Source organism: Hippopotamus amphibius, chromosome 7, assembly GCF_030028045.1.
Source record: "Hippopotamus amphibius kiboko isolate mHipAmp2 chromosome 7, mHipAmp2.hap2, whole genome shotgun sequence".
NCBI lineage: Eukaryota > Metazoa > Chordata > Mammalia > Artiodactyla > Hippopotamidae > Hippopotamus > Hippopotamus amphibius.
The window spans coordinates 34,008,300-34,030,743 of record NC_080192.1 but is presented as its reverse complement, the minus strand read 5'-3'; the positions used below and the strand labels follow the sequence as shown (position 1 = coordinate 34,030,743).

Sequence of the window (22,444 nt, the reverse complement as noted above, 5' to 3'; positions counted from 1 at the left end):
AAAGGCCACGGGTTCGTAAGCGCCGAGAGCGCCCGGACGCCGAGCTCCTCCGGATTGGAAGCAGAAGCGGCCCCTCTACTACGGCCATCCCAGTTAACAGCTGCCAATGTATCCGGCTTCCTGGGCTTTGGATTAATGTGGATCTTCCACATAAACGATTTACGGATGAAATAAAAGCCCTTTAGAGCAATACTTCCTTTCAAGTTCTTAAGACGCCTCTAAATCTTTCTGGTAGTGAGTGGCCGGCGTGGGGGCGGGGTGGGGACCGGGTGCCGGGCGGGCAGCCTGAGAGGGCGCGGAGAGCGAGGAGTGGAGGGTTAACTGCTTTGCGATCTCACCAAGCTCTTCCGAAATGTCAGTCCACTGTCGCGGCGACAATGTTTCTGGGTGTCGTGGCCTCGTCCCGGCTGGCATTTGTCTGAAATGGAGCTGTCTGTCTAACCTAGGCCTGGACGCGCCCTGCCCGGGTAAGTGGGGGGAAGATGGGGGTGGGGTGGGGGAGGAGGGGGGCCCGGGGTGGAGTTAGGCGCCTGCCTATTTTCATATTCATTAGAACTGGGAGGTTGCCCGAGGAGCCCAGCTGAGTTTCAAGATATAAAAGCGACTTCGGGTGCCCCCTTTCCAGCCTGGACGTCTTAAAGGGCTCGGAGCCGGGCAGCTCCCGGCGCCGCAGCGCTCGCTTCCCCTTCCCTCCTCTCTGGCCCTCCCTCCTCCCGCCCACTCGCTCCCTCCCCCAGCGCTCTCCAGGCTCCGAGCCCCAGGAGCTCCGCGACAGCTTTCCAGGATTATGGAGTTTCTGAGCGAGAAGTTTGCCCTCAAGAGCCCACCGAGTAAAAACAGTGACTTTTACATGGGCGCAGGAGGCGCGTTGGAGCACGTTATGGAGACGCTGGACAATGAGTCCTTTTACAGCAAAGCGTCGGCAGGCAAATGCGTGCAGGCCTTCGGGCCCCTGCCCCGCGCAGAGCATCACGTGCGCCTGGAGAGGACCTCGCCCTGTCAGGACAGCAGCGGTGAGTCCCCTGCTCCAGCAGGAGTCGCGGAAGCCCACGCCTAAATCCAGGGTGCGGGGACCGGTCAGGACAGGGAGGGAGAGAAGGAAGAGAAAAGGAGGGAAGGAAGGATAAAAGGAAGGCAGGAAAGGCGGAGAGAGGAGGGGAGCGAGAGAGCTGGAGGGCGGAGGAAGGCTGTGGAACGGTGCTTGTTGTAGGAAACGGAGTTTTGGCTGCTGAAGACTTTGGGGGGAGCCAAGGAAGGATCCCGCACCGGGTTGCCTCCGGTCGGTTCCCCTTTCGCGGTCGAGTCGCGTTCCCCACGGGTCCTGGAGTCCCTGTATCCAGAATCCCGGCGTAAACTGATAGGGCGCTAAATAGAGCGTAATTGAGTCAAGACAGCGCTCTTTCTCTGCGAGCCTGCGGCGCTGCCCAGGCTGGAGGAGCTGAAATCCATCACAGCTCGTTAGAGGACGTCACTGCCGTCACGAATAAGAAATCTTAGGTGAAAAACCTTTTTTACTTTTCAAGACATACCAATATTTTTCTTGGGAAGATAGAGGGTTACTAGTTAGCTTGTGTGGATTTGTGATTTTTACTTCTTTGGGTTTGCGATACAAAAACATAAATTTTTGTTAAACGCCAAATCACTTTAAATAGCTTCGGGCAAAGAATCTTCAATATAATCACTCACTTCCGAATTCTGCATTGTCTATTTTTGTGACTCCACGTTAGAAGTCACCTCAGAAGCCTTTCGGAATGCTTCTGGGTGAAATCTTCAAATTTGGATGGCCAAGTATCTCAAAGTCAAAATGTTATCAAAACAAACCATCTATCTTTTCTATCTTGTAACCCAATACAAACCTATTTTTTCAGATTGCGACAGCTAAAGCAAGTTTACAATTCCAAGAGGACTTTTCCTTATCATTGTATATATTCCACAGTTAAGCTGTAAGGAGCGGGTTGCTTTAAAATAACAAACGAATTAAGTGTGAAATATTTACAACAAGCCTCCCGCCCCCTATTTTAATGGTGGTTCAAAGTCTGGCGAGGCACTGGCTCATAGAAGCTCCTTTTCTAAATACCTAGTACGCAATAAGCTTAAAAAACGACCTCATATATTTTACTTATTTTGTTCAAGGTTGCAAGTTGCAAGTTACTTTTAACTTGCAAGGTTAAATCAAAAATAAAGGCACAAACAATAGAGAAAATCAGTTAAATCTCAGTCATTTATTTAGAAAGATGCGCAAAAAATTTTTATTTTAATACACTAAAGTTTTGGCTTTCTGGCTGTATTTCAGATTGCAATATTTTTATTTTGGAATTTATAGATATATACATAAAGTTATTTCCGTGGACAGGATTTTTTTTTTTTAAATGATTCTGAAATGTCCTCTGTTGACTGCTGGATACGACCCAATCATAATGTTTTATTTAAATTGTCGGGATTCCAAAAATAAGAGAAATAGGTGATTTTTGCTAATTAATCAAGTTTTAAAAGAACATCATACTATTAGGGTGGATTTTAATAGGAAAGTATTACGTAAGATGAATGTAGGCAGCAGGCAGTTCGCTAAATTTAGGAAAATTCCTGGCTTTCTACTGAGATGCCCTTACCCTCCCGCCTGCTTCCCCTCCCCCATCCCTAATTACCGCAGTTCCCCATTTAACTCTGCCCAAGGAGACAAAACCGTATTGTTTGTTAATCAGTCAAGGCTCTTCTTTATATTTAGTTTTACATCACATCTTTTTTTGCCCTAAAAGCACTTCCGTACTTAAGTTACCCAGGTACTAAAGTTCAATACGTTTGCGTAACGATTAGAGCAGTTGTAAAAATACATTATGAAAGAGAATTTAAAAATAGACAGAAAAGAAAAAAGTATAACAGTTCATTGAAAATCATTGTTGTGACTTGGCTGACTTAAAAAAAAAGCTTCCTGTTTCATTATGTGCATCCATTACATTTGTGTGTGTGTGTGGTACCATGTGATACATTTTTGTTTGATATTAGACTGCAAGCATGCAATCCAATCTGGAGGAAATCACTGAAATTGAAACATCCCTAAAAAGAATGCCAGATGACATCCTTTGTAATCTTTTAATAGATGTTTTAATTTATGTGCTTTACTAGAGGGAAGAGTAAAGCTTCCCATCTTCAAACATGTTTCATGAGTTAAGCATAAATTTGACATATTTAGAAAGAACTGCCTGTGAGTTTTTAAGCTAAAGAAGTCTATCTAAATCTTATTTTTTTTCTGTAGGAAACACTTCCAGAAATTGATGGAAAATTCATTTTTTAACTTAATAGATCACTTTTTGAAATAAAAATTTTAAATATGGGCATGATACACTGTTGAAACATTGGAAGTATAGTAAAAACTATCATACCTTTAATCTATAGTGCATAGGTTTTGTGTGGAGGAGAAACATAACTTTTGAAGAGAGTTTGGATTTTGGTTTACAGATAGTATTTAAAATTGAAATATCTTTTTTGAGCCATGTAAGTAGCTTAATTTTGTCTGCTGTGAATAAATAAGACATTAAATTTGGCTCCCTTTTCAAAAATTATGCTCACTTAGATTTTTTTTAAACTAGAGCATCTTTTAATTTGACTACTTTAATTTGATTATAAATTATGTGCATAAACATTACATTAATCATGGAAAATAGAACTGTGTATTTGGCAAATTATATGAGTTCCACGTACATTTTTAGATGATTCTAAACCTGCCCAAAGTGAATTAATAATCATATATAATGTGATGATCAAATTAATACGGGCACAATAAGTCATAACAGACCCCTTGCCTGATGCTCTATCTACTTCAACTTAATTCCTTCATTGAGCTGTTTTGCAATCCTGAGAACTGTTGTTTTCCCCCTCTGGGTACAGTGAACTATGGGATCACTAAAGTAGAAGGACAGCCTCTTCACACCGAACTAAATAGAGCTATGGACAACTGTAACAGTCTCCGGATGTCTCCCGTGAAAGGGATGCCAGAGAAGGGAGAACTGGATGAACTTGGGGATAAATGTGACAGCAATGTATCCAGCAGTAAGAAGCGGAGACACCGAACCACCTTTACCAGCTTGCAGCTGGAGGAGCTGGAAAAGGTCTTTCAGAAAACCCATTACCCGGACGTATATGTCAGAGAACAGCTTGCTCTGAGGACTGAGCTGACTGAGGCCAGGGTTCAGGTAGGAGCCAAATGAAGACGTGTGTGTGTGTGTGTGTGTGTGTGTGTGTGTGTGTGTGTGTGTGTGTGTGTTTGGAGGGGGGATAGTGTTTGATCCATGGTTGTGTTTTACCACAAAGAAAGAAACTGATTCTCTTGCTGAAGATATAGAACAGTGTAGTATATGCATATAAATCTACTGAAATTACTTTTTACTTGCAAAGGATTTGACAACTCACACAAACATAAAAGGAAAGACATTATATAGGCATAAAAACTAATGATTATTTTAAAAGAACAGAATATAACAAATCTCTGATTTCAAAAAATGATTTCTAAAGGACAAAAAACTAGAATCATAGCTATCCAATCTAGTAATCCATGTATTTGATTTTTCTATTTTATCAGCCATTGAAGTTCTTTTTGTGTTATATACCCTTTATTGGTAAGTTATTTGTATAATGGCCCATAAGTGTAACATTTTACTGAAGTTGGGATTATAATAAAACAAGGAAAAAAATGAAACAATCTCACAAACTCCCAGTTGTTATCGTACACCATAAACTGTTTTCACTATACATCATTAAAGAAAGAACGTATAGCTTGTACAATTTTCTAGCCCCAGGAATTGCCAATACATGCCACTCCATTATAATTTTTAAAATCTAGATAACATATGATTTTTGCAGTGGCAATAGGAATAATAATCTTAAAGTAATTTTTAAATATATAAATTCAATTAAATTATATCTCTAAGTTGTGTTCAAATTATCAAATTGGATAATTCAATATACTATTTTTTAATAATTTTTTAAAAAATAAAAATACTGGGTAAATTTCTGCCTCTTAAGTGTATTTTATTTTTACTAGCCTTGATATTCTTAAACTATATTTTATTAGTTCCCAAGTAACAATAATTCAGGAGAATAACCTTTTTCATTGTTTTTACTTCTCTAAATAAAATAATATTGAATTTTGCAATGCCCATAAACCACTAGAATAGAGAAATAAATAACCATTTTGTTCTGAGTGGAGTAATAGTATTCCTTCTGAAGCCTGAGCCACTGTAAGGCCCTTACCCATCGGTAGAGGCAACATCTGGTGGTGAAGGATTAACAAGCAGCAGATTTTTGCTTTAGTTTGTGGAGACAAATGGTTACTTTATCTTAGTTGGAGAAGTAAATATATAGAGAGTCAACACTAAAGAATTTTAGAATTGTCAAGTGTTAACACGAAACCCCCACGTGTGCGTTTTTTGGTCTTGTGTTCATATATGTAAATTAGTTATACTTGTAACCATAGAAAAATATGTTTACACACACAGAGTGATCAGCTGTGCACAAAGCATGTTTTCCCCGTAACATTTCACCGAGTTCTGATTAATTTTTGTCTAAGAACACGCACGGAGAGCCAGCCTGAACCTGATTTTCTCAGATGATTCTCTTTTCTGCTTTTCACATCAGAGGGGTAATTGGCACCCATTTTAAGGAGATTGTCAAGGTCTTTTTCTCTGTAAAAAAAAGCCCTCATTACTAAATTCCCTCAGTATGCTCCTGCTGCCTGTCTGCAGAGAGAGCAAGAAAGTGTGTTTTCTTTTATTTTGTTGTTGATGGTGTCTTAAGCCCTGAATATAGTGGATAACACACACTTCCCAGCAGTGTTCTAAGAAACCATCTGGACAGGTAGCTCTCTTTGCCTTCTTTTAATTGTTGAAAACTCTTCAAAGTGCCATCTTAAATTTGCAATACATGCTTACACACCAAACTTAATATTACTATGTCTCCATAAGTGTGAAGGTAAAGATATAAAAGACTAGAATTGAATATGAAAAAGAGTAAAAGTTTCAAGTAAATTTTAATGAAAGGCTTTTTATAATTTCCATTTTTATACTTCATTTCCAGCTTCTTTCCTAAATATTTTATATTCTGAATATAGTTCTGTGAAGACTAAACAGCTTCCCGAAAGCTGCTTATGTAAATTATACGTATTGAATATCAAATTATACAGATTGAATCTAATTTTCTGTATCTTCCTTTAATACCTTAAAATGTTAAAATGAAGATTCTGGAGAGCTGCAAGTATGAATTAGTTAATATTTAACCCTCTGAGGAAGATAGGTATTACAATAGATATTTCATCTATGTAATTAATTAGATTGGAAGGCAGTTTAGTGACCCTGTAGAGGCCGTACTAACTCACAGGCATTCTTGACACTTGATTATATCTGCCCTGTTTCTTTTTAAATTTACATTACCCGTACGTCTTTTAAATTGGATAAATGATTTTGAAGATTTTATGAGCATATTCCGTAAGAGAAAATAAGTGGTGTAATTTACGTAATAAACAATTTGTGTATTTTAAAACCATAGTTCAGCTTCAGATGATACCATTTTTCCCAATGTCTTTATACTCAATATAATATCTAATCTTAATACTTGTTTCTAAATAATCATGAAATTTCTGCTGATGCCATATGTTTTAGATGTAATCTTATATTCACATTTATCCAAGTTTTTCTAAGTCTGGGTACAACCCAGGAGAGCCAATTGTTTTGACAGACCCATGTATTAATTTGGTTATAGATTGGCTGGGTTAATGTTATGTACATAACCCCAAACTAAAAAGTTATGAATGACTTCCAGACTTGCAGCATTCTCTGAGAGAAGAATTATTATCTATGATAATTTGGAGATATAAAGAATCTTCAAGGTCATATACTCTAACTCTTTTTTCTGTAAATGAAAAAACGGAGGCTCAGGCATATTAAATAAATTCTTGAAAATGTTTTGTCTCTTTCTTATTGCCTCATGGACATAGAACTTGGGGCAAAATAGAAAGTAAAATGTGTGGATCCTTTTCTAATATAAAAACATCCCTTTTTTAGTAGTTTTCTTGATGTGGTTTACCTTTCTGACTTGAAGTCTTTGATCATTGTATTTGCATTGTCAACTATTTCTTAGCTAAAATTCTACTTTTTTAAAAAATTAGGTTTGGTTTCAAAATCGAAGGGCCAAGTGGAGAAAAAGAGAACGCTATGGCCAAATCCAACAAGCTAAAAGCCATTTTGCTGCCACCTATGACATATCAGTTTTGCCAAGGACTGACAGCTATCCACAGGTATGGTAAACTGCACAGAACAGTGAGAGGCATAGGTGTGGTTTGTATATTCTCAAAAGGGTTAATATAAGCTTTATTATATCTAATAGCCAGGAATGAAAATTTTAATCTCCAAAAGAATTTTTCCATGTTTGTTAGATTTTTATTTTAGTAAAATATTTATTTATTTATTTATTTATTTTATTTTTATTTTTTCCAGAGCCATTCATTTAAAAATATTTCAGGGTTTCTTGTTTGGTCTACATTGCAACAACTTAAGTAGCATTATTCAGTAGTATGCCTTTTAGTTACTCTATATTTTAATAATTCAGACTCACTCCCTTTGTTACCTTTTAAAATATGTAAAGCATTGCTTGGCATGCTGTCTCTGTGGCTAGTGTTTTAGGAACCATACAATTACTTGCTGTCAAATGTGGCGTATGAAACCTCCACTTCCACTTAAAACTATCTTTTTTCCTATGTTGTCTTCTCAGCTTTGAAGTTGCTCATTGTTTCAAGGAAACATTTAGCCCTTTGTGACTTAAAACATGTATAGAGTTAGTACTGGACATAATTTTTTAAATGTATCATGTCAAGAAAGACTTCTTTTTATAATGGGAGCTCTCATCTCATTTCAAAGAGTATTTAGAAATTCTTTTTCTTCTAAATTTTCCTTTTAATTGTTTTTCATACTTTGTAAGTCATGTATAAAATCTATTTTGTCTTTCTAATTGAGTATTACTTTTTCCTAATACTGAATTATAATATTCAAAATTGTATTTGATATATGATAAGGGACGTGTATTATAAGGAACATTTAAACCATCTGTTATTTTATTCCTTATTGTTTAATGATGGGCATTGTAAGAGACTACTTTGAAAACAAATATGTAACATATATGCTGATGGAATCCCTTGATACTCCAGTAAACAAATTATCGCAGCTCCAAACTTAAGGGTATTCATTTTCTTCAACTGTAAATTCACACCCTGTAAGCATGAATTCAGCCCTTTAATTTCTTAGTATCTTTGTGTTCTTGTGCCTTTCATGATTTTTTAGAAACCTGTTTTGAGACCTTAACTCCTCCAGATAAATTCACCAAATTTATTAATGTAATATTATATGCGAACAAGAGACTTAGAGATCACCTAGTTCAATTCCTTCATTTTAGAAGCCAGGAAACCAGACCCAGATGAGGTAAAAAAAAAAAAAAAATTGGTCTGTGATCACACAAGTGGTTCCTTACAAGGTAGTCTATAAAGGGCTGTTACAGCTAAGCCTTGCCACTGCAGTTTGCTAGAAGACCAGCGTTGGTACCTTTTGAATAAATGCCCATACCTACCTTAAGAAAAATCTTGTTTCTTGCACTTTAAAAAAATTTATCCTAAAGTAGTTCCTTTATATTTTCTCCTATTTTAAAAGCATGTACATACCCCTGGTTCCTTAACAGTATAGGGTTAATGAAATTTTATTCACCAAATATTTTGAGTGCACTGCTCTTTTCCTAGTTGTTAACACAACTGTAGCTCTTACTGCTAGGCACTGTTCTAAGTAGGTTACATATATTAACTCATTTAATCCTTGCAACAACCTTATGCAGTAGATGTTATTAATTATTCCCATTTTTCATATGAGGAAACTGAGGCACAGAGAGGTGAGGTATTTATTCACTTTCATTAGTGGTAGTGAAGCCCAGATTTGAGCAGAGGCAATCTGATTCTCAAGGGCAAGATCCTGACTCCCACAATAGACTGTTTCTCCCAATGAATATGTTTGAATGATTGAATGATTAATTAATACCAAAGGAGCATAAGGCTTAAGTTGCATTATTCAGATCTGCAGTTTAATTCAGGGGAGCAAAGACTGTATTCACAACCAGTGAAATAACAATTAAAAAAATAATGAAGATGGCATATACTGTATATAATTTTGAATTACTTGACTGTGATGACTTTGGAAATAATAAAGTCACAAATCATGAAATCTTTTCAAATGGACTTGGAATAGCCTTGCTGATAATACTGTCCCACAACACTTGACTGTGATGTATCTTTTTTTCACATTATTTCAATCTTCATTCCTTTCATTGTTCCCATTTCTGTCATTTTCCACTTTTCTGCTCCTTGCTTTTGGTTGCCTTATCTCTAATCCCCTTTTCTCCTTCAGTGTACCATAAAACGTGTAGAATAGTGCTGGGCACCAAGTAAGCTCTATATAAAAGCTTAATATAACAATATACTCTAACTAGTCAACCTTTTTTTCCTAAAGTTATCTTGCTACTATGGTATTGTGCCTCATAGCTTTCAATATTAGTGATTAGTAGAATGAGGTCACCTAGTAGCTCAGGCAGGAAAGGAAATGGTACAATCAAATTATATATCTGATAGTCTTTTTCACTCCAACAAAGGATAAATTAAAAAGAAATTCCCCTCACAGGTAACAGAATTCTGCACTAATTCTCCTTGTGGCTTCTCTATAACTTGTGTACATTGGTTACACCACCTCATAATTTAAGTATGGGAATGCAGAGATCATATGTTGAAGTTATTTTGACAGTGCAATTCATTAATAATGATAAAAATCAATACTGGAAAATCCACAGTGCTTTTCTGTATTCATAAGTCACTTAATGTTTGGTTACCAAAAATTCTGAGATCCAGTGTCTCCCACTCCCCACTGTAGGTATTGGATAATAAAGTCAGGGGAAAATTCCATTTTAACTTAAAAATATATGGTTAACTTTTTTTAGTTTGTTTGAAAAAAATAATTATGCAAAAATCATGTCTCTCAAGACTTAGCCTAAGGAAACTTTTTTTTAATCATGTGGCTTGAAAATAGAAGTTTATAATGGGAAAAATAGGAACTGAAATAGAGTCTGACCAACTCAATGCAATAAGACATTGAATTTGGTTACTGTTACTAATTACAGAAAAAATTATTAATTACAAAAAAGTTGGACCTAGAAAATGTTGGCGGCAGGACAGAAAGAAAGAATTTAGCAATTTGGCAGGGAAACAAAAGCATACACAGAAATACATCAAAACCAGAAATGGTTTAGAAAATGACCTCCTTAAGCCTGCTCATAATAGTAAGCCTGTGTATCATAATCTTACCTAGCATAAAGGTATCTCTATGTATATAACATACAATGTTTATTTATGAATAGTAATTAATATTTTCTAAAATGTTCTAAATACTTTGTTTCCACTGGTCTTCATTACACTATAGTAACAACAGCTGTAGCAGTAAAAATAGTAACTAGCAGTTGAGGGCTTATTTTAAGCCAGGCTACCTTCTCATAGACATTTACTCATTGAATTTGAGCCCAAGTTTTTTGAGTTCAGGAGTCCCGAGCTCCTTATGCAACATTTTCTCCCTAATCCAACACTAAGCATTGAAATAGTTCAATTTTGACCCTAAAACATCACCTTACTTTGATAAGGAAAAATGCTTCCATTTTTAAAATTTGTAAAATAATAATACAAAACATTTAAAAAATGTAGATACTTCTTAGACTGTTTAAGATATTCTTTTTCTTAAACTTACTCATACTTGATAGCAAACAAATATGAAAGAGAGTACTGTGATGTCAGTAGTAATATACTCTAAAGGCAGTACTTTCGATGTAGTGGAAAATAGTGTTATTTTTTAAAGCTGTATGTTGAGTCACAATATTAGTTGCCATATGTCAACATTGTATAGCTAACTTAAATTATTTGATGTTCTCCAATAGATGATATTTTAGAAAAGAGTCTCATTGCTTGTGCTAAATCTGTTTCCATCTTGAATTCCCTTCACCTCACCTAAACCATGTTTCTTCCATGAAGCCTCCTCTCAATTTTCCCTCAATCAGTGCATCTCTTTCTTACTGACATTGTGGTGGACTGTGTAAAATGTCTGCCACACATTTCAGATGTAAAGTATTTAAAAGATGATTCAGTTCTTACCTTTGTATCATCACAGTCTTAAGTAAATTATATCTACACACTGAATAGATGTGAAAAGTACTCATTCACTTCAGCTTTTAGGAGTACATTATAAAGCAAAAACTAGTCTACTTTTAATAAAACAGATGGTTTTTGAATCTCTGATATTAACCAGCTCTATGGTCTTAAGCAATTAACTTTTCCTCTTTGAAAAGAATAGACTGGAAAGATTTTGTAGACCTCTTTCAGCGTAATTTGTTTTGCTTGCAGAGTTATTTGCATTTTATCAAACAAATAGATGCTAGGTATTGTTTTAGGCACAGAGGTTATACAGATGATCCAGACAAAATCTCCTGCTTTGTGGACAGATTACAAACTAGATACTACAAATTCTGCAAACACTTCTTGATGCAAACTAGACCCAGGAAACCAAAAGAGACCTACATAATTTTGTCCTTGAGTTTAAGAAATAAGCATGTATCTATCAACATTAGATTCTAACTTGTTTCTAGTTTATCAAAACCAAAGCATTTTTAAAATAATTATTTTTGGTGAATAATATTTTCTGTTAAGTTATAGACATTTTCTAGAAGATTATACCCAGGCTTCATTCTTAGAAGAGCTAATGTCATGCCATTAGGTTTAGTTCAGATTAAAAGTACATTAACTGTATCATTTACTAGCTGAGTAACTTTTGGGTAAGTCTCTGGATTTACTTGATCTTCAGATTATTTGTAACATTGAGGTGTGGTTGGTGCTAGAGTTGGTGGTCTTAGTAGTATAGATAATGATGATACTTTTTCTGGAGAGGAGTAAAGTGATTTCTAAACAGTCTGTGGAGCTATATCCTGGGATTTGGGATGGGCCATGAATTAATGTATGACTATGGGCTTCACAATAGGGAGGTGTGGGTTCAGACTCTGACTCTGCCACTTAATAGATGCTTACGGAATCTAAAAATGGTACTGATGAACTCAGTGACAAGAACAAGGATGCAGATACAGAGAATGGACTGGAGAACTCGAGGTATGGGAGGGGGCGGGGGGTGAAGGGGAAACTGAGACGAAGCGAGAGAGTAGCACAGACATATATATACTACCAACTGTAAAACAGTCAGTGGGAAGTTGTTGTATAACAAAGGGAGCCCAGCTCGAGGATGGAAGATGCCTTAGAGGACTGGGGAGGGGAGGGTGGGGGGGACTCGAGGTGGGGGGAGTCAAGGAAGGGAGGGAATACGGGGATATGTGTATAAAAACAGATGATTGAACCTGGTGTACCCCCCCAAAAAAAATTAAAAAAAAAAAAAAGATGCTTAGACCTTTAGCAAATGAATTAACCTCTAGGAACATTTCTCTTCATTTGTAAAATAGTGATAAAAGTTCATATGTTATTTGTGAGGATTAAACAAAATAGTTTATGCAAAGTTCTTAGGATATTGCCTCGTACATAATGAGTGCTCAATAAATAGTTACAATTCTGTAATAGCCATTAGTCATTATTAACTTTTTTCTGCAGTAGAGAGGTAGCTAAGTGGTTTGAATTTTCCCTTATGTTGTAGCATTTAAACTAATCCAATCTGCAAGTATATTTAGTGTTTGGGGATCTAGGAAAATATCAAATTCAGTTAAATACACTTTAAGGGGAAATTAAGCATCAGAGTCTGAGAAGTCAATGAGAGCTGACTTGTGGATTAAAACCCACAGTTCAAACCATTATTGTTAGTGTGAACTTCAGGGTATGCTGTAATCCAGAAATTTATGTGTGCCATATTCACTAAGACGCACGTGTCTGTGGTTTTTTCTTTTTTATTCTAAACTATGGAGCATTAAATAGAAAAAAAATTTTGTGCAAATGCACAGTTGATTTAAAAATCACAAAAAAATAAAATTCTAAATTATAGTTATCACAAATACAAGATGAATATAATTGATAACTTTACTCAGGGTTTTAAGAATAAATTCAAAACTTGTATGTGACACCATGTGGGACTCTCTAAGATTAACAATATACAGTGTAAATACTTTAAGTATTTGCATATTTGATTTACATTTTAAGTTAATAATTCACAAAGAAAACTTAATTTATGTTATAATTTTTAAAATTTAATTTATAATTTTTGTTTCTTATAATTGTGAATTTTTAATAGATGAATTGTTAAAAGTGAATCAGCGATAGTTACTATATATGTATTAAAATACATGAAAAATAAGGTAACAATTGGAAAATACTTCATTTGATAATTGTTGCTGGATAATTGTTTAAAAAAATAGCAAATGCTAAGTTCTTTGATTTTATTCTCAAGTGAGTTGATTGGAAAAGTTTCATTGTAGGTCATGTAGGGTGAGGTTTTCTATAAATCTTTTTTTTTAAATGATCACATAATTTAAGAACACATTCAACCCTAAAGGAAAAGAGAAATGTTCTTAGTATTTCCTAGATCTTTGACTTGGAACATATTTCAAATATTATTTGACTAATACAAAATTTAAAGACATTTATATGATGTCATTCTGAAAATTTTCAAACATTAACATTTCTAATGAGACAATGTTTTTGATTTTTGCACTAACGAGAGATACACACATTTTTCTGTATAGCAATTTTCTTCTCAGTTTGTTAATCTCATATGACTGTTACATCTAATAGTGATTTTTTTAAAACAGAAAAGACACTCTTCCTTGTTTCAAATCCCTGTATATATTTCTAAGATGAAATTTTATTTAAGAACTCAAAGTAGCAATGAATACTTAACATGTGATCCTTTTCTGATGAATAAATAATTTCTAATCACTTCAACTTAATAATACTATGTGTTGAAAACATATTTTTTTGGAATTTTTGAAATATAAATTGATTCCCTCCAATTCTTAGTATTTATATATTATCTTAAATTTTTTTGGTTAAAATTCCACCTAATAAGAGAGCACTGATGAAAGCATACTCTCATTTCTATCTCAGGTAGTACCTAAACGTGCTCAGATTGATCTTTTCACTGCGTAATTAATTCAAGTTGGGATTTTTTTTTTTTCCAGATGCACAAAGTCTCAGTGTGTGTTATTCACTGGTAGCAAACTCACTATTTAGGAAAACACTTATACTCTTTCTCCCTGCCAGCAGCTTACTGATGTAGTTACTAGAAATGTTAATGGGACCCTAAGTTTAGACAACAGCTAAAAATATCTGCAAGCTACTAAGCATATGGTTCTTATTAATATTTTATCCCTCTACCTTTAAAAGAAGGGATATGCTAATAAAGAATATCTTTAAAAATTGAACTGCTTTTGTAAAAAGTGATGTTTGCATGTTTAAAAGGGACCATGTAAGAAAATCAGGTAAATTAAATTATATAGTGATAATGTGGTAATAAATCTGTATGGTAAGTATTGAATAGTATTCAGAGTAGTCAATAAATGTAAACGTTCTGTCAAACAGGAAAAACCAAACTCACCTTTCAGATTTTAAAGCAGAGAAGCTATTGCTATAACATCATCACAAATACCTCTTTGTGCATCTCTGGTCTCTGTCTTTTTATTTTTTTATTTTTTCTGTCTTTTTACAGCAACCTTTTAACTCCCACAGGGAAATGTTGGGACTGTGATGTGAGGGTAGTGTGAGTATAGGATATGTGTATCATGGTGTGTGTGTGTCTATGTATGTGTGTACATATAGATGTTGGTGGCTGGTAGAAGCAGTCTATATGTAAAGGAGTCAGGTTAAGTAAACTTATTTTAGTAGAAAAATATTTACTTGGTTTTAGAGATGCTCTAAAATGAAGGAACAGTTATTACTCATATATTCTCACATTTTTCAGCATTTCTATTAAATCCAGATTAAATTCCACAGGCTGGTGTCTCAATAAATACCACTAACAGCAGGATATAGAGTATATCAATCAGGAAACTATTTGATTTTTTTTATACATCATGCTACTTTACAACTAAGGGAAAAACTAATAAACTTACATTAAAAGATTTTTTAAAAGTATGAAAAATTCCCCACTACAATAAAATCAGCAAATATATTAGAAATATATACCAGACTTAGCATACTAAAATTTTCTTTATAGTTTTGGTTATATAAAGAATATGTCTGTATCAAGTTTCTAAGGTGAAGGTAAATGAGATTTATAATTTCCTATCCATGATTTACCCTGTTCAATTCATGACATATAGAGATCCACAGTGAAGAACTCTTAATATATATGTGTATACTTATATGTTAACCATCTCCTTCCTAGCTGTTACTTTTAATTCCTTGGAAGGAAAGTGAATGTTAAATGAATTTGATTTCAGTTTTGGAAAGAGTCAGACAAAAAAATCAACTTTCCTCCAAAATTCAAAGTTATGAAATAAAGTGTAAACTTTTTATTTGATTAGAAAGACATTAAGGGGCAAACGTTCAAAGTGGAGAGTAGTAAGTCAGCTGAACTTCCATTCATGCCAATGGGAGGCAGTTGGCTAAGTTCCCTGGACAGTGCTTTGAACATACCTCCAGAACTTTAAAAAAATGCTGTGAACCAGATTAAAACATGGAGTATTTTTAGATTATCCACTCCTTTTAAACACAAAAAAGAAGAAAAAATGTAAAGGCAGGCAGTCTTCTTTTTCCCCCATTTTTCTTTTCTTTTTTTTTAAGCACACATGAAAAAAAGGATTTGGACATTATTCAATAATGTTGTTCATGGCTGTAAAGCCCTTGAATATACAGTTATAATCCTACAAAAAAATTATTTGGTGCTGTTGTCTGTGAACTAATCTAAAAAAAGAAAAGTAGTGATCTTATTTAGAAAAAAAATACATTCTTTCATTCCAAAATTTAACAGCAAATACAGTATTTCTTTTAATAAGTCAGAGAGTAAGATTTTTGTATGACTTCTCTGTTGACAAATATATATGCAGTTTTAGACAATATGACTTACAGATTGTAGCACATCGTTTTAAAATGACTGCTTATAAGAATAAGATTGGTAGAGGGATGGAGGAGACATAGAATGAGCCCACCTGGACAACAGTAGATTTATTAAACCATAAGCATGGACAACTTTGTTGTTTAATCAAATATCGCCTGCAAATATTAACAGAAGTAGATGATCTAGAACAAAGATGATACCTCCCGGGTTATCCCTACGGTGATCAGACGACATCTAGATTATATTCTGTTGTCAGTGCTGGATGGTAATAAGGGTGAAGGGTGTTGAAAACCTCCAGCATATCCAGAGGAATGTGACTGGAATGATACCGTCTGGAAATCATGTCATGTGAGGAATCTTTAGAGGAAGAAGACTTGTGGTTGTGTAATAATTGCCTGATGATATTTGAAGATTTTCCCATGTAAAAAAGGATGCTACTTATTCTGTAGCATTTTAAGGAACAGACATAGAAGAGAGAGAGAGAGAGGAAGATAAAACCCACTTTTTTACAGAGCTCTCCAAAAGGGAATGGAATGTTTTTTTAAACAGGGTGATCGTCTTATCACAGGAATTGAACACAATTGAAAATGTACATGAGTTTTTTGCATTTGGAAGGAAGTTGGACTTCAGTGGCGTTTCCTGATCCTAGGTGATTTTCAGAATTGCTTGTGTGTCTATTATCATCTTTGCCATTATTTTAGTACAAATCCCCTCAGCCACACCCCCTGCTTAATGAATCATAATCTCCAGGAAGATGCATCTGTGGTGGGTAATAAATGTTTAACAGAAAAACAATAACAACAACCAAAAAAAACTGCCTAGGGAAATATAGTCAACAGGGTCTAGCTATGTAATTGTCATGATTTCTGTTAAGATTGTATAGTATGGTGATTCTAACATTCAAACCATGAAAAAAAATTTTAGATATATTAGCATAAATTGTCCATAAACTTTTGATTATATCTGCAAGATGAATCAGTTCAAAGTTCATATTCTTAGAGATTTTCCCATTATTTAATAAACGTGTTTTAAGGGTTTTTCATATACTGCGTCAGGCCTGGGGATGAGAAAACCGTTGTGAGCGATCATTGGGGATTTTGCTTTCAGAAAGTGGAGTCTATGAACACCCACAAACTTAGGGTTATGAATAAGTAAATAACAATTTCAACCCATAAGACTAGTTTTTATGTCATTGTAGCATTTCTTAAGATTTCCTGGCCTCAGATTTGACCTCTACCCTGCATTCTTGGGTGAGATTCTTAAATTCTCAGTTCTAGAGTTTTACCTTTTACCTTTTAAAAGCACATAGCTTTCCATGTGTTGAAATGATGAGAAGTCGTCATCATGGTTGGCACGTGGTAATTAATTGATAACTGTTAGCGCTCATGAATGTGGTCATGAGCGTCATCATCAGATGTTTTAAACATCCAGAGGGAATGCTTTAGAGGGAGCAAAACCTCAGTTCACTGAAGATATTATTTTTTATGATTCACATCCACCTTTAATGTAGACCCCAACTAGATCCCCAAAGTCGAATGAAGACATGTCAGAAATTTGAAAATCAAAGACTGGGAAGAGAGGGCAAACAGAGATCATGGAAACAGGGCATATCAGTAAGAATGTGACAGCGTCACTACCCGTGAGAATATTCGGGTATCCCCTCAAGTCCAACTAAAGTGTTGCTGTTAGTAACTTGGTTTATTAATCTGTTCTGTTCAGAAGACATCTCTATATGTTGTATCTCATGAAAAGTAATGCAACTTGCTTGATCACGTTCAGGTAAGTTTTGATCATAATGACAATATTTGCTCATGTCATGGACACTGGAGACTTGCTTTTCATTTTATACATAGATTACTGTTAATTCTTGTAGGGGAAAATATTTTAAATTTAAATCATGGATTACCTTCCTTGCTTTTACTCTCCTTATTTTTTCTTTTTGACCAAGTTGTTAAATATATTTCTATGCACTTGTAATACAAGTAAATGATTTTAACAATAAATTTTAGCAACACTCTGTATAAGTTGAAGAATCCTTTAACAAACATAAAATGTAAATAATCTTTCTCCACCAGTATCTTGCCTTGCATTTGTTTTTTCAAAAGTAAGCAAGCAAATTCACTTTCATTTCCTGAAAGCCCTTTTGTCAGACATGTGACTGTGGTTTTTGCAGTGTAGCACAATGTTTGATTGAATGTCAGAGGAAAATCACCCAGATCAAGTTAGAAGAGCTGGTTTGACAGAGTAATGATATTAACAGCCCCGCTTGTTGGTTTGAGATCCATAACTCAGCCATCACTGGCACCAATCATCATATTTTGGCTAACGTGCGATACGTATACTAGCATGAGCCAGAATTAAAACAGCATAGCCCATGACAATCTAAGAATTGATAAAGCATGCAAATCATGATGGACAGCTAGCTAGATGGCTACCTAGATGTCTATAGATATCTCTCACAGATTTCATGTATTTAAAGCAGCTTAGAAAATATTTATGTAAAGAACTATTTTAAAAACAACACTAAAATGAGCACCTTGCCCATCACTGAAGCCCCACCTAAGGGATAATATGTGTTGTTCAGTTTTGAAAGTGGTTGAGCGGTCCTTTCTGAGTGACAGAGTAAGCATATTTCTGTCTATTAATTGAAAATAAGTTGTCTTAAAAAGCATGGCTTAAGCTTAGGTGTTGTAAGGCTATGCCAGAGGCTATGTGTAGTTGACTGAAATTTCTATGTAAAAATAACTGTAAGAAAACAGTTCTTGTGTATGTGTTGAAATAATTGACGATTTCATTCTAATTATGACTTTAAGAAAGACGAGGAAGCCAGATGGGATAAACATATGTATTGTTGTTGTGCTCTAGTCTAAATCTATTGTGATACTGTTGTAAAAGGTATGTAGTTTTTAAATTTCGTTCCCTAAGGCTGCATCTCTCTGCTGTGCTACGCCAAGCAACATCTTCCTTCTTTTCCCCCAGCTCCTGCTGTTTGTCATGATTTTCTCTGCGCGTCTCAGTAATGCATGTGATCACTTCTTTTTTGCCCTTGTTTAAATAGCTGGTCTAAGATACCTCCTATGTAAAATTCAGAGTGTACAAATTCTACGTAGTGTTTCTTTTACATGCTAATGACTTCAGAGAAATGTGTGTTTGCTGGTAATATTGCACTGAAGTGTTTCCTGTAGAGATTTAATAAGATGAGATATGAATTTCTTGGGCACAAATGATAAACCCAGTTTTCAGTCTTATAAAAGATATTATCTAGTACTTCATTTATAGTCATGTGATATTTTTGCTAATACTTGTGTGTTCTTCTCAGTTGTGCTTCCGTTGTTAGGTAACGGTCAAGTTTTAGAATTTTAAGTCTGTTTTACGTCATACTTCTGCTGCAGCCTCACTATATCATATATAAATCATAGATAAATGTTTAAAATATATGTTTAATTGTCCTATTCACAGAGCTATGTATTCAAGACTATAGGAAATGAAAAACAATGAAACAGTAAACATTTTCCAAAATGAGTTTGATCAAAAATATCTCTAAGGAACAAACTGCCTACTATCAGCATTGGTTTCTAGCAAAAACTACCACACCAAGAGTCCAGCTGTACAACTTAAAAAAAAAAGTGCAATTGTGTAATTTTGTTTAGAAAGATGTAAACTCTATTTAAGCTTAAAACCATATTTTTAACCACTTTTGTAAGCACATGAATTGGTCAGAAATCATGACTAAATCTTCCAGATTTCATTTTAAAAATCATGACTGTAAAAAGAATACTCAAGAGATTGACATGTCTGGAGAGTATTTTATGTGGTCAAGCACGTGGGTTTTGGTGATCTATTCCAGTGTAACAAACGAGAAGAATCTTTCAAATAATTATTTTTCAGTAATTGCTTGATATACTCCGAACGAAATTACAGACCACCCCATAGGAGCAAAGAATGAACAGCTAACAAAACTTTGTAAATACAGTTTCACAAAAATAAGGGAACAAAAGTGAGAACGCGTAAATGTAATATTTGTTGTTTTATATATTCCAGATTCAGAACAATTTGTGGGCAGGAAATGCGAGTGGTGGTTCTGTGGTTACTTCATGCATGTTACCACGAGACACTTCCTCCTGTATGACACCTTACTCTCACTCGCCTCGGACAGATTCCAGTTATACAGGGTTTTCAAATCACCAGAACCAGTTCAGCCACGTGCCCCTCAACAATTTTTTCACTGACTCTCTTCTTACCGGGGCTACCAATGGACATGCATTTGAAACAAAGCCAGAGTTTGAAAGGAGGTCCTCCAGTATTGCAGTTCTTCGAATGAAAGCCAAGGAGCACACTGCCAATATTTCATGGGCCATGTAATATACAGTACTCTTTTCTTTTTCTCTTAATGGCAGAGTAAAACATTCTTATTTCTCATATTTAAAGGATACCACAATAAGCTGCTGTGTGTGGAATTGCTAAAGGTCAAGATATACAGTGAGACCAGCTTAAATGAATAGTTGTTATTATTTAACATTAAAATCTAAGAATGAACCTCTGAAAAGACTGAATAGGTTTACCATGCACCCATCTCCACAAACTGTTTTAGTAGTAAGATTTTTTCTATTGTACGAGTTGATGAAATATGATCATGCAACTTCTTAAAAGAATAAATGTATTAAACAAATTCCTCTGTTATAGATTGATTTATGTTAGTACTGTATAACAAGAAATCCCTTGTAAAATAATACCTGAAAAAGGAGGAAATGCACTGGGGAAAACGTCAAGATACCAAAGCTGTCAGGTAAATATTGAAGCAGGGTGTTTTGGGGAGTTAACTACCATTTCTCCCTCTCCGGCTCCAAGACACAATGGGCATATCCTCTGTTGCTGAGAATTTATCTACAGGCCTGGAAGATTTTCTTACCTCTGCATGTTTTAGTGAATTTCCACTCCATGAAAAAAGAACTCTTCGGAAATGACCAGCATTTGCATGAAATATTCGGGCATCATTTCCTGAAACCATGTGGCTAAAGGTGATAACTGAAATATCCTGGTGTGATTTAGAATATAGTCACAAGAACAGGTTTTATAAATGTCATCTTTTTACTGAAGAAGCCAGCACGGGCTCACCAATTAGTTATCACACACAAGAGGAAAAAGAAAGTTACAAAACCTGCTGTTGCTTTTAAACTAAAATTGTGTCAATTAAACTATATACACAAACATCTAGTAAATACACTCAGGTATTTTCAGTTAAAGGAGCAGCAAATTCGAATCTATATTTATTTCATGAGTATGTGCAAGTGCACGTGTGTGTGTTTGGTTTTCGACATAGAAGCTGTAAACATTTTTTTGCTACTGTGGTTTTGCACAGGGAATTAAAATGTCAGAAGGCTCTCTAAAATTTCTGGTGGAAAAGGAGAAGAAAAATACATTGCATCTGGAAAATTGCTAACCCCTTTGATTTACTTCTCCTCCCTTTCCCCTGTCACATTCCAGGCTCTTTCAGATGAGTGAAATGTCAGCCTCCTTGAAAGACTCTTAAGTTCATAAAGGCAAAGTAAATTAATTGAAATGAAGATGACTTCCATGGCTTGGATCAGAGCATGATCTGCTCTTTGTACTCACTTAGAATCTTCCTTCTGGTTCCTACAGCCTTTAGGGATGTGCTTGGAAGCCCTAAAGGCTAAAGGACAAGAATAAATGAATTTTTTAAATTAAATTTCAGAAAGAGTACTTCAGTAAGTGTCTCTTTCTAGTGGGAAAATATTTACAGCAGTTAGACGTCTTCTGTAATAAAATTTTAAATCAAGCAGATGATGGAGATGAGTGATGTCCTAAACAAACATTCTTTGACTTCGTAATAACTCTGTTCTTTATTACTTTTGTGTTCTCTCTTTTTCATTTTGTTCCCAAGACAAACTTGTTCAACTTTAGCCCTGAGAATTATGCTTACATCTTTAGCCCTGAGAATTATTTTTACATGCAGGAGCTTTTGTTAAAGGATTGTTTAGGCAGCTGTTAAATATCCTTCATGTTTTAGAAGAGAATGATTTCTTTTAATATATGCATATATGTGGTAAGTAGGAATTTGTGAACTAAAACTCAGAACTAAAATATAAGATTTTCTTTTAAAAAATTTCCCCAACCAGTGGTGTCCATGTTTATTTTCTTCTGCTTTCATAATTGAAATTTTAGTGTCCCTTGCCTAATACCTTATATTTTTTAAATGAGACAAACTTCATTTTTGAATCAAGTTTGAATTTTATTTCATTCCTTATTTTCTCCTTCTCTAAATTTTTCTCCTCATTATATTCTAATGAGTTGGAGCTTCTGTAACTCAATTCTTTTCCATTTAT

The 22,444-nt window shown here is 34.9% G+C and overlaps 1 protein-coding gene across 1 annotated transcript; it reads left to right on the top strand.

Moving 5' to 3' along the window:
* Nucleotides 1-566: 566 nt before the first annotated feature.
* On the top strand, nt 567-20,768 carry ALX1 (ALX homeobox 1). The gene is made up of 4 exons (XM_057743065.1): nt 567-1,013; nt 3,886-4,190; nt 7,157-7,285; nt 20,142-20,768. The coding sequence occupies exons 1-4, from the start codon at nt 788-790 to the stop codon at nt 20,460-20,462; spliced, it is 981 nt and encodes a 326-aa protein (XP_057599048.1). The 5' UTR covers nt 567-787; the 3' UTR covers nt 20,463-20,768.
* Nucleotides 20,769-22,444: the final 1,676 nt, after the last annotated feature.

What these genes read in the sequence shown, in the direction of transcription:
- ALX1 (XM_057743065.1), top strand. Translation starts at nt 788, where the DNA reads ATGGAGTTTCTGAGCGAGAAGTTTGCCCTCAAGAGCCCACCGAGTAAA. An exon ending in TGACTGAGGCCAGGGTTCAG is followed by an intron (nt 4,191 to 7,156) that starts GTAGGAGCCAAA and finishes TTAAAAAATTAG; the next exon opens with GTTTGGTTTCAAAATCGAAG. An exon ending in GGACTGACAGCTATCCACAG is followed by an intron (nt 7,286 to 20,141) that starts GTATGGTAAACT and finishes TATATATTCCAG; the next exon opens with ATTCAGAACAATTTGTGGGC.